Genomic DNA, 13035 nt, shown 5'->3' with positions numbered 1-13035 from the left:
ATATATAAACCTCTTTTTTTTAACCAACAAACAACTATGTTCTGATTCATCCGTAGTGCACGTAGGAATGCTTTGGGTGATGTGCCTGCACATCCAAAGACAAATATTCAGCTTTCAGGCCAGGTTTTCAAGCCTGCATGTCTTCAAGCAGTCTCTGTTCAGAATATTCTCTCTGGAAGCTGTTGTATGCTGAGTTGGGTTGGAAGTCTGGTCTCCTGAAGTGCAATCAGCTCTCAGGAAGATAAGATGGGATTATCAGTTGGCATAAACATAGGTAGCTATCTTTACAGTCTTGTATCTCGGCGCAGTTTCAAAGATAGCCAGTGTAGCAGTCTGTAGTTCAGACAGGGATGCTTGCACTTCAGTTGCCTGTGGCTTTAATCCTTCCCAGTTTTGCATTGCTATGGTCACCAGCAACAATTGGAGCAGTCTGTGCAATTTGGTATTCAGCTGCTAAAAGCCTGCGCTAGGCGGTAGGTGGTGCAGAAACAGCAGTATTTCAGGTGGTGAGAGAGTGGCTCTCATAGAGGGAAGGTGTGAGATACATGAATACAATTGTGCTTTTTTTTTTTTAAATAATGGTTTAGATTTTCCACTGCTGAAGGACCTCTTGGTCTAGGAGGAAGGTTTCTAAGCCCCATATATGCTGAGCACTAGCTGTAATAGAGCTGTTTCTTTAATGGGCACATACTTCTTCTTTCAGTGGTGATGCAGAATTGAGACTATCCAGGTATTAGCTAAATTAATCTCAAGGACTCATCCAAATTTGCTTTTTCTGACCTCAGAATGACTGCCTGTTCTTCCTTGCAGCTCTCCATGTGTACAGGTATAGTAGAAAGGAGGAAGGGGCTGGCTATGCTAGCTCTAAAGGCTGCCCCTTTTCAAGACTGTTAGATTCTCTGCCAGAAATACTACCTTAGGTCGCATAGGCACAGGGATGTGCATGTTACCTCTTTAGACATAGCGAAAACATGGGAAGTAGACAAATTCCTTCCAAGGTTTTGAACATCTGTATTCTATTCTTTGTTGGCTAACGTATTTACCAGGCAAACTGATTGAGGAAATGCCTCTCAGACTAACAGAAAGCTGACAAAAATGTTTCAGTTGTAGCTGAGCTGACTGTACTTACCAGCTGTGGCACAACTGGGGGAGGTCAGAACAGGCAGGAGCTGCAAACAATACTTAATTCTCTGTCATTTTCTCTTGATCCAGACCCCTGCAATGAAGAAGGGAGGGGGTAATGGCTGAAGAACAGAAGTACTCATGCAGACTCATCCTCCTATCTCGTGGATTGACTTTCATGGTTAGAGAAAGGTAGAAGTACTGCACCTCCATTAAAATACATCTCTGAGCAAAACACATTCAATAGCATAAATAATTAAACAGTATAAACAAATGACAAATAAAACAGCCTAATAGCAGAGGATGTACGACACTTGTACTGCATTAAAATAGATCAGGTCTGATGTGTCTGAATTATGCCTTGTCAGGAAGAGAGGGGTATCAATATTGCAAGGGTAACTACCCAATACAGATACCACAGATTAAATTCCTCTGCCAAGGGCTGTCCCTCAAGGACTGTGTCTCAAACAGTCAGGGGAAAGCAAAGAATTACACTGAGGATGCTCCTAGGCTGTTCTCACAGTTTGGCTCATGCCAACTAGAGCATATCTTGCTAGTAATTTACACTGATTGGCACTGCCTGCTCAATATTCTTTCCATGTTGCCTTACATCCATAAGGTCAAATTCCCCTGGAATGGCTTTCCCAAAGGCGTTCAGTTTTCCATCAGCCCAGTTTCTTTTCACCACATAAAACAATGTCTCTTCTCCATAGAAGGGGCATGTATTATGTATTATGTAGGTGAATTTTGCATTCTCTCTAAGACTGATACAGCTTCATTAATGTTAAAAGCAGTTTTGCCTGTTGCATTGATGGAAGAACATTTTTCTTTGCCAAAGCTACCAGTCAGACTCTGCTAGGTTATTTGAAAGGCTCCCAATGACTTAGTGGATGGCATAATACTTAGAACTCTGTAAAATTTTAAACTGCACATATAGCCTTCTCCCTGGCCAAACGCCTCGTCTTGACAGCCTGACAAGAGATGCTGCAGGAACAGGGAACTGTGGGAGAAGAAAGGTGGTAAGATGAGGGATACAATATAATGGGGTTCAAGTGAATTCTTGTTACATACAGTTCTGTGAGGAGTGGTTTATGAAGATTTTCGATATTCTTAGTATTTTTTCTGATCATGAAATTGACCTAGGGAATTAAATGACACTAAAGCTGAGTCACTGCTGTGTCTCTCAGACAAGCAGCTGAGCTAGAAAAACAGGCTGACCTCACTTCCATGTCCTTACCTTTCCACTGTACCATCTCTAACATTTTGAGTGCCACCATGTGGTGAAATTGTACAATTATTTCTTTTTTAACTTGAAATGATTTAAATCTGCACCTCATCCTTTGACAGCCTGGAACATTCTGCCCACTAGTGAACTTGTGTTATTAGTGAATTAGGCACTATTCTTAGTTTTTCCTTCTCCAAAATAAGTCATGCATGTGGTGAAACTTCCGTTGTCTCTTGCTGTGTGATGTCTCCCAGCACCACAACAGAAAAACCTCACACTCTCAGTTGAAGAACTGGGTGTCATTCTGGATTGATTTATTGGTGCAGCTCTGTTTATTCATATGACCAGTGTGACAAGAAGATAGATGTTATGTCATTTAAATGTCCACTTGGCATATTAAAATTCTGTGACGGGAGCCATTACTACAGAACACAAATTCCCAATCTGCCAGTACAAAGAAAAAGCAGAGAGGTACCTGATCCACAGGACATCAACTCTCTGGAGACACCAGTTAGGGGGAGAATTAGAAACAGATCTGCCACACTCCTAATCTAATCATCAGAGCTGCTTAGGTAATTGCCGTACTGTTAATTTAATGACAGTGAAGTTGACATTGTCCTTATTTTATGTTCACAACAGTCTGCTGATGAAGTAGAATAATATTTTCATACAAACAAATTTCCAATACTTACTATGCTAGATATGGTACTAACCTATTTGATGCAACATCTTTATTACTAAAATTAGCTGGTGGCTCACTAGCTGTGTACAACGGTAGTTTGATACATCTGTGTAATGTTGCCTGAACTCATGATGTACAACCTACACAGCCATAGCAGTAGTGGGATGGCACCACTTCAAAACACCAAGTGTTATGATTAATGTGGTTTTGTTCTTTTAGCTTGATACCATTGATTCACTTTTCCCCTCTGATCAGAATAACAATTACATGATTTGCATTTACATTCATGATAGGTCATGATTCATTGGGAAAGGCAGCAATTTGCAGTTTCAAAAAGGCAAAATTTTAGGTAAGCAATCTTTTTAGGACTGCTTTTGATAAAAATCTTCAAAACTAAATATGGATTGAATAAAAGTTTTTATTATTCAGTTAGACAATCTGAGAGATAAAGGGGTTGGTGTCTGTGAAACAGAAATGAAGCATTGGTAAGGGAAAAGTTGTTAATATTATTAACCTCTATGTTACACAGAGACAAGATTATTGATTGTGGGAGAAGTATGGAAATTATGATTTCCCCTAAAAGTAATCTCTCTACTGAGTCTATAATGTTTAGTTTCCAGTAATTATTAGTGTTAAGTCCTCAAGCTCAGGATCAAGATTTAAGAGGCCACAGATAAAGTGGTTATTTTGTAAAAAAAATCATCTTCTTTATTCATTTTCTATAGGAACGCACTGGTAAGCATGTTTATTTTTTCCCCAGTTTATACAGCATTTAGAATTGTGTCATAGTTCACAACTAAAACACATTCACTCTTTCATTTTATTTTGATGAAAGGCATTCATTACAGGTTGACGTTGGCAAACTTGCACTTATGGCGTTGCAGTCTGGCTCCAACCCAGGCACGCTGGTCTGGCTGAAAGTTCCTCCTGATGATGAATGTAGTGAGGTTGTAGGATTATTTGAAAACTGGGAGCACTGCTTGGGGAGTATGCATCAAACAAGAGACAACACATCACTTTGGCACTATAATTCAGGTAGTTGAATGGATTATAGAAAGATACAAAATTATTTGCTTCAGTAGATATCCCTTAGCCTAAATAGCTGCAGAATACCTAAACACTGAGTATTAAACCACACAGGAAAAGTGCCTAGGTATCATTGCTCATCTTTTTAGAAGAGCTGGGAGAAGAAATGTTACCAAATTGGAAGTTCCATGCATTCGTACCTGTTTGCCTGTACTCCAATTTGAAATAAGCTTTCCCTCCAGAAACCATACAGGGAGGTTGCAGCCCTAACCTGACATCAGGGAGTCTAACACAGGCAAGGGTCAAGCTCTTAGCCCTATGGCCCTGACTGTGCGACTGCCATGAATACTGCATGATACTGTGAATAATTGATAAGTTTTTAAATCTTTTTACATCTTAAAAGAAAGCCCTACAACTTTATGCACTAGGAATTTTGACAAAGAGGTTTTTGTATAACTTACTGTGTGTTTCAGTTGTTTAGAAGGGCCGTGCTTTTGAAAGTAACTTCCAAAGGAATAGGAATTCTACCTTTGTCACCTTATATGGATTAAACATCTACCTGCTTCCTGTTAGATTGACTGAAAGGTACTTGGTTTTCTCTCCCATTTTGTGCTTAGCTTCTAATAACCATTTTAAAATTGTAGGAAAAAGTTATAGTCCAAACCTCTGCTGTACTATTTTCCTAAAATACAGGTCCGTACAACTCAAACGTACCTTTAGATGTCACATCACTTTGAGTGCACATTTGTGGATTCATTGAATGAATCATTGAATGAAAGTCTAATGGAATCAGCTGATTTAATTTACTGGTTTGCAAAAGGAAAGTTTGAGTCTCATTCCTTTTATGTCCTCATTACAGCAGCATGCCTACTTGATCCCCACGACGCACATTACTATAGCGTATGTCAAACTATTACTATCACACCATTTTCAAAAAGTATTTATTCTTGTGAAATCACCACAATTGCTAGGCACAAGATGTAGAACTCCTTAATTGCTCGTGACATATGTAGTGCTTACTTAGTCCAGACAAAAAAAAAAGCTAAACAATCCAGTCAAGAACCTTGATAAATGATCAGTGCATGAGTTCTGCATTGTAAGAAAGCACAGTAAAACAGAAAACAAGGACTATACCTTTGGAAAGGCAGAACTAGTTGATTACAGAATTTATTAATCCTTTATGTTTTCCTTCTTTATTTCACTACTCAAAGAAGTAAACAAAAATCATGCAAAGAGGTAGTTGATATAGCTTTTCTTTTGGTATCATCTCTGCAGCTATAATTAGTACAAAATACTAGGAGGTTAGAGAGGCACTGTTGTTTTTTTTACATCCTGAAGTTACATAAATCAGACAATCTAGAATGAAAATCCCTTGCAGGTATGCATATGTTAAACATTTTATCACTGCAATTATTTATGGTCTGCATATGTGAATGTAAGTGATATTTTTCAGGCTGCCAAAACTGGATATTTTCTACCTCATTAATTGATGACAAACTACGTTGAAATATTTTATATGGGTTTATTTGATTATTCCAGCTCAGTCCTCGATGGATTTTATGTATTTCTCATAGGCATCTTCATTCATCAGTTCATCAAGTTCAGCAGGGTTTTCCACAGTCATCTTGATAAGCCAACCTGTAGTTAGGAAATTTAAAAGAAAAAACAGTTGCTAATATCCTATAACCAAAGATTCATTCACGTTACTTCCTTAGAAAGATACTCCTACAAGCTCTGTAACAGAATCAACAGGACTTCCTGTGCAGCAAAACAGTGTTTCAATACTTTTAAAAACAAACAGCCTGAAGTGGCCTTTTAAGTCAAATCAGTTATCTAATTTGGTACTGTCTCTGGCACTGGTGTTAAAGAGAGGCTGTATAGGAAGAGCACAAGACCCTGACCACCCAGGATCATGACTTGTTACAGGATCAAAAAAAGAGAAATGCAATCAAGGGAAAGAGATTTAAATGAAACCAGTCTATGTCTGAAAAGAACACCTTGAAAATAAATTATCAACAAGACAAGACCACAACAGTGTTTTTTATGCTATAAATTTTATTGTGCTTGAACTACATTCAATATATTCCATTTTAAGCCTCCATACCATTAAACTGGAAGAACTAGGAATCACAGACCTATTTGTGTTAGCAAGCAAGACTGCCAGGATCCAGGTGGTATTCTTTATTGAAAGATAAAAACCATGACATCTTACCATCTTGATAACAAGATTTATTGACGAGCCCTGGATTATCGGCAAGGGCAGCATTAATGTCAGTCACTTCTCCTGTGAGAGGAGAGTAGAGTTCACTAGCAGCTTTCACACTTTCCAGAGCTCCAAACTCATCTGAAACACAGAACATGATTTGATGCTTTTGAGGGGAACACACAACGCAATTTAGTTTCAGTCATTCTAGTGATGGCCTACCAGTAAAAGGCCTTTATGTTGAGCAAGGAAAACTATCAAAGAGGTTGAAGTTACCAACTTTATGAAATGATCAGCAGTACTAAATTTGACGTTTATACTCCTCAGTTATTGTGGGGGACTTGCGTAATACTGGCTAGCTGGCTGTTACAAAAGGAATGGAAATTTCTTACATTTGGCTAATCCTTTGGCAAAAGCCCTACAGCATGATATGACGCAGAGTTAGAAGGAACTACATCCAACTATTGCGCCAAGATGTCTAAATAAACCACCTATCTACAATTTAGACCTTTTTATGCATAGTTTGGTTACAAAATAGCCACAATTTCAGGAGCCTCCCTTGTTCTTCAAAAACCCCATCAAATGGTACACTTGCACTCACTGGAAAACACTCATTAGTATTCAGAAGCGCCACACTGGAATCACCCAGCTGCTCTTCCTTTTTTTCCTGTTTCATATGGAAACAGTGCCTGAAGCAAAGTTAGCCAGAGTAGCTCTAAACCATAAACAAACAAGGCTGAGGCCGGAGGAACATGGAGCTGTCCGAAAAGCAGACAGGCATCAGCACAGGGACTCAGAGAACAGCATGTTCTGGGAAAACTTGGAGTTAGAGTAACGCCAGAACGGGCAGAAAAGAGAAGTAAATGGAAATGAAATTCCTTCAGATAAATCAAAACTACAAGTTCGTTAACTAAAACCCTAAACAGAAAGAACTTCTGTCAAACATTCACCATTCAATGTAATGTAACAGATTTGGCCTGAACAGCTTGACACAGACCTGTTACACAAGAAGGATGGCAAAAGAAAGACCTGCTACTTTACCTCGGTAAATTTACACTTTTCTTCAACAGTGTCTGCAGTTAACAACAATCTTTTCATACACTAGCAAGGCAGTGCTCTGTGCACCGCAGGGGTAGGCTTTTCCTTTCTACCTGTTAATGTTCACTCTTAACAGTGAAACAAAACACTCTTTAACACTGAAAACTGCAAAAACTGAATGATTAAGAATGTAACAATTTGTAAGCTGCTAATGACACAACCGATACGCATAAATTATTGTGTATATGCGCAGAAAAATTAGAGTTTGCTATCAATTAAATCTGAGTGTTTCACAACAAGTCACTCATGAAATGTATAACTGCAAAATCACAGATAAGCCAGCCTACACACAAGCAAGTCCAAATCAAAGCCTGTGTTTTAAAAGCAGAGTATAGACAGAATTATTACAAAAATATATCTAAAATAGTTGATTTTTAAGTAAAGTTCTTCACAGTTTTAAAAATAAATACTTTCTACTATCACGGGTGGTACGCCAATGAGTATTTGAAAACTGTTGTGTCTAGTCATACAAATACCTGAATTTATTTTGCATCCAGAAGATGTGTAACGGTATTAATGAACATAAAGATTACTTGATAAAATTTGACTTAAGAAAGGGAGAGTAGGATGAGTAGAATGAGTATCATTAGAAACTAGAGCTGAAACTTACCATGTTTACTCAATTTTGTCCCAATTTCTGGAAGACTACAGTAAACAACATCTCCTAGTGCTTCCTTAAAAGAAAAACAAATGCATCAAGGCACATACTAAGGAAACTACAGGTAGGAGAGATCTGATACAGTAACTCTAGAACCAATGTAAACAGGTCATCTCCCTCTCTAAACACAGGTATCATTTGAGTATTGTGTATTTGTCACTCTGTCTTTTTAAACATTTCACTTGAAAAAATGTTAGGTGACCCAAATGCCTAATTAATTATCTATTACAGTGTTAATAACCCTCGGGCTGAGTTACAAGGCTTATATACAGATTTCATCATGCAGAACGAGAGAGAACATCTGCTTATCTTCTCAATGCCAGCTAGCGCAACAACGGTTTTAAAGGACAAAGTTGCCAGTGATTTTAGGGAATTAGGCTTTTGGCACAAGGCACAAAGAATTTTCTTTTAGTGTAATTTGAAAACAAAAGCAGTGATTTCTCCCCAGGAACAGGGACAACTAGACAGCTGGAAGCATACAGTTTGTCCTTACCAAGTGAATAAGGAGCCTTATCACCATAAGAATCAGCTCAACCGGAACAGGCTTGTACCTCTACAGTGAGCAATGTACCCTGTCTCACAAAAGCCTAGGGACCTTATAGAGCAGTGGTGTTATTTGCAGAAAACATGACCGGAAATGCTGTTTATCCTAAAAAACACTAATTGCACTTCATTGATAGCTTCTCACGCTAGATTTTTTGAAGTTTCACATATAGTAAATCTCTGTCCTGAATTTGCCTATGACTACTCCAAATCAAGTACATGCACCAAAGCAAAACAAAACAAAACAAAAAATCCAAGGAGATCCCCCCCACTATTATAAAATGAGAAAAATATACCATGTTATACTTCTATTCACAATTGTTCTTTAGCCAAAAGAACTACACCACATTCACGTTCAAGTGGAATTTGACCTAAAAAGTGCATGGTAGCCTCTTAACAGAGTCACTTACTCCTAAGGCCTGTAAGACCTGAAGTAATAAAAGAGCTTTTAAATTCAGCTGAACCAGTAACTTTCTCATCACATTCAGCTCTCTATAAGCTTGATCTAAAGTGAATTTATCAGAATGCTGAAACAGCATTCACTTTTCAAATAATGTGATAACTCCAAGTCCAAAAATCTCGTTCTGTGGATATAGCATATGCACTTACAACAATAAAAAAGAAACAGTAACTATCCAAAGAGCAAGGGCAAGAGCAGGTATGTGTAAGTAAATATTACACACTTGGGTAGGAAAAGAAAGGGGGGTTATCGATACCTGTGCAAAATTGCTGATTCCTACTGTTCCAATGCCATTTTCAACTGATATCCATTCATGCTTGTCTGTGAATTTGCGGGCTAAAATGAAACAAACTTGATATTTCAGAAATAAGCGGCATGCTGCTTGCTTAAATACAATACACTAAAGGTATTAACCCTTTTGTTTTATTTTCCCCCCAACGTTTTGTTCCCCACCACCACCACTACCTCCCAGAAAACATTCAAAGCAGCAACTAAAATTTATGGAAGCATTTTATTCTGCTCATGACATGCTTAGTGACACAGTAAAGCTCACTGGGCAGGATTATGCCTGAAAGTATTACTAGTTCCTTTGCAATCATCTAGAGAATGATGAACTACAGGAATAAAGGGAATAGTTTAGTTCAAATGTAAAATATAAATCCAAAGCATATACGTGTATTTTGGTCACACTTACACTTTTCTATGATAGCTTAGGGTCTTTTCAAGCATATTTAGTGCTTATTTCTGCCAACAACTTTATTATTCCTGAGAACGCCAGTGTAAAAGACGTGTTAGTTTGAAACAGTGTCAGCATTACAGCATCTCATTCGATGTACTTAAATAGAGCCACCAGCTGAAATGAAGTTGCAACCTTTAAGTTTAACCTTTACATTTTAACCTTGCAAAGTTTAAGTGGCTGATTCCCTTCCATCCCCCGACATTTCCTATACAGTCTATTTCTCCTATTTTACATAGATCAGTGCCAACATTAAATTAAGCACAATTAGTATAGGTCAAATTAATAAGACCATTCAAACAGATAACGGTTACTTAAAAGAATTTGCTGTTAATACTATTAGAACAACACAGTAGTTATTCTAAATAATTTTAAATATGCACATTTAAGACCCTGTTAGATCTCTTCACAGCAATCTTACAATTCTGAATATATTTTAGATCTGTTAGATTCAGGGCTGCTCATATTAACTTTTGCTAGAGCCAGTTCTTTATATAAAGACATATGGAAAATCTTCAAAAGTAGTAATTGAAACAGGTATTTTTATTCCTAATATTTCTTCTTATTCTGAGAGTGCTTTCAGCCTGCTTCATCCTTTTCCTCATATCCAGATTTTCCCCAGATATTTTTTCTTTCCTTTCTCTTTAATGTTCACTTATAGCACCTGTCCAATCGCACAGGGGATGTTCCAGAAGTTGAAGAAGATAACTTCTTAAACAGAGCTTCCTGTGAGATTAGTGCCTGAGCGGTGCAGCTGGACCTTCCCTCTGAGTCCAAAATTCTCTTCTTGGGCCTTTCTTCTAGGTTGACCTCCTTGTAACCCCTAAAGAAATTCAGCTTCTACAAAGCCTCGTTTCTTTTCTAAGCCTGTGTATGAAGGAAAGCAGTTTTCTTTAGATCTGCTAAAATCCTTAAACTAAGTCAGTAATGTTTCAAGCTGTTTCAGTTGTAGTGAAAAAATGGTTTGTCTTTTAAGATGGCTCAAGTTTGATATGCATTTATATTTATGGTGGTAGCACAACGTGCTTTTTGTAAGTACAGCATACAAAACTCTTTGAGTAAAAAGATAAGCAAAGATAAGGGTTTTTCCATGCAATACCACTTTAAAAGAAAAAAAGCTACAAGTTCAGCTAGCATTATTGGTATCCGCATAAATCTCTCAGGACATGTTCTAATGAACAAAAGAAATTAAATGTCTTTCAAATCAATTTAGGCCAATATATTAAACCCATGGGCAATAGGAATTTCATTGGAAATGAACAACAAACCATGAGAACAGAGAACAACCCAGAACATCAAGCCCAAGCTGAACATGAATGTTATGTGTGTCATGAAGAAACCAGCCAGTATCTTTTTATGTAGGACAAAAATATTGTATAAGATTTGTGTACAAGGCAAGATTTAAAAAAAAAAAAAAAGAGACACCCATGATCAATTTGAAACAAAGCAGTAAAATGTTCTCAACAGCTAGAAGAGCACATACGCTTCTCATAGGACATTTAAAAAAAAAAGTGAAAAATTAAAAATTCTAATCATGTAGCAAAACCCACTGTAAGTAAAGTCCAGGTCAAATTAGAAAGAGTTAATAAGTAATCTCAAAAACTGAACTTTGAGCTTATGCCATCAGCACATCAAATAAATCAAAATAACGGACATGAGATGTCAAAAGCACACCAAATCTCTTCTGTGAGTGTTCTTTTTCAGAAGAGGAGCTAAATTTACTCTAGCTTCATTCATTTCAACACGACTTTAGTTTCAGCTTAACTAGCATATTCTAAGTTCAGACCTTCATTTAGTTTATCCTGCCTCTATTAAATATTTCATAAATATATACCTGAAGAGTGAAGGAAAACTCACACCTCCACAAACAGGCATACAAAATCTTTCCTCTCTGCCTAAAACAAAAGCATAATTTATGTTATTTCTTCAAGTTATATCTATAGAAGGCAATGGGTATATTAAACAGCTGGAATAGTGAAAAAAGCTTAGCTCTTGTCCCATCTAGTTTGCAAATAATGACTAATAAATGCTATTTATTTCACTTAGAGCAGACAGTAGTTAAACAGCTAGGTTATAAGGCTATATAGAAGAGAAATTATTGCCCATTCTTAGTGGCAGTCATTGCTTCCACAGCATATTCTCCTACTTGTTCTGCATTTCCATTGCCTAGAGTACCACGGTCTGTGTTTCAGACTTCTGTGGCTAACTTCCATTCAAAGGCAGTTTCGACAGCAGCAGATACCGTCAGGGGCAACGAGGTAAATCCACGTGCAAAAGGGCACCAGGGCAGAAGCCCACCGTAACGCTCCCATAGCCACGCTGCCCAGGTACCAGTGAGGCCAATCCGACCTTCTTCAGTGTGCACAGGCCCCAGGTCCTGAAATTTGGCTCAGATTTCCCGATGGCCTGCACTGGTCTAACCGCAGGGCTGCTGCAGGCCTGCCCTCCCTACCCATGCTTTCTTTGCCCCTTTTTCCTTTTGCCACTGGCATTGTTTGGATGCTCTGACAAGCTGCTCCAGCGTAACACATCAAGGAGTGACCCGTGTCTTCGCCAGGCCCGCTGCCCGCTCTGCAAAGCCTCCAGCTGGGGCCAGGAGGGGACGAGGCCACTGAAGCAGCATGGCGAGGAGCTCGCCCAGCTCCCTGCCAGCTAAGGGCAGCGAACCGGCTCCTTGTGGAGCGAGGAATTGGAGCAGCACCAGAAACCTGTGCTGCAAGAACCAAGGCAGAGCAGCAGCTGCCCCACAACTCTTTGTGGAGCAAGGAACTGGAGCAGCACCAGAAACCTGCGCTGACAGAACCATGGCACAGCAGCGGCTGCACCCTGTGGGCTCCAGCCATCTTGTGGGGCCGCACCGGCCCCCTGGCACACCAGCAGACCCAGAAGCAGGCTGCCATTTAAACCCCACGCCGTGCCCGGGGCAGACATGTCACCCCGGCCCTCATCCCTCGCTGCAAGCAGGTGCAGCGAACGAACAGCCCTCTGCACATCCCGCCCGCACCGGGACCCGAGGGCTGCCCCACAGCGGCGGCGCCCCCGCTCCCGAGCCCCGGGGGAAGGGACAACAGGCACCGGGCCGCCCTGAAGCCCCCGGAGCCGCTCACCCAGCCCAGCGACCTCTACCACCCGCTCCCTCCCGCAACTCACCGGACAGCGCCAGCGAGCTGGTGGCCATGCTCCGCGCCGCGGGCGGCCGCAGCGTGAGGCGAGGGCAGCGGGGCGCCAGGGCCGGCCCGAGCCGCCGCACCGCCAACCACGCCATCTTTGCCGGGCGCCCTG

At 39.8% G+C, this 13035-nt stretch overlaps 2 protein-coding genes across 5 annotated transcripts in view; one reads left to right on the top strand and one right to left on the bottom strand.

Annotated features, from left to right (window-relative positions):
- LOC121076944 (protein phosphatase 1 regulatory subunit 3E-like) overlaps positions 1-5418 on the top strand; it is an 18509-nt gene extending 13091 nt beyond the window's left edge. For 3 of the 4 annotated variants that reach the window (XR_005823817.1, XR_005823815.1, XR_005823816.1), the window contains one exon: positions 1213-3269. The gene's annotated coding sequence lies outside the window, so the exon portion shown is untranslated. Of the gene's footprint in view, positions 1-1212; positions 3270-3322 lie in introns of those variants that run through there. The other variant, XR_005823814.1, reaches the window with a different exon arrangement.
- Positions 4983-13035, bottom strand: GCSH (glycine cleavage system protein H). The gene is made up of 5 exons (XM_040571605.1): positions 12904-13035; positions 9274-9353; positions 7967-8030; positions 6268-6399; positions 4983-5693 (listed from the first exon to the last, which is right to left on the bottom strand). Exons 1-5 carry the CDS (start codon positions 13016-13018, stop codon positions 5596-5598), a joined length of 489 nt encoding a protein of 162 aa, XP_040427539.1. The 5' UTR covers positions 13019-13035; the 3' UTR covers positions 4983-5595.

This window comes from Cygnus olor, chromosome 12 (assembly GCF_009769625.2).
Source record: "Cygnus olor isolate bCygOlo1 chromosome 12, bCygOlo1.pri.v2, whole genome shotgun sequence".
Classification (NCBI taxonomy): Eukaryota; Metazoa; Chordata; class Aves; order Anseriformes; family Anatidae; genus Cygnus; species Cygnus olor.
The sequence above is the reverse complement of the archived record's forward strand: the minus strand, read 5'-3'. Positions and strand labels throughout refer to the sequence as shown.

Excerpts from the sequence above, each read along its gene's own strand:
- GCSH (XM_040571605.1), bottom strand. The coding sequence starts at position 13,018 with ATGGCGTGGTTGGCGGTGCGGCGGCTCGGGCCGGCCCTGGCGCCCCGC. Across the intron at positions 9,354-12,903 it reads CAGCTCGCTGGCGCTGTCCG|CCCGCAAATTCACAGACAAG; the intron begins GTGAGTTGCGGG and ends GTTTCATTTTAG. Across the intron at positions 5,694-6,267 it reads TAAATCTTGTTATCAAGATG|GTTGGCTTATCAAGATGACT; the intron begins GTAAGATGTCAT and ends TCCTAACTACAG.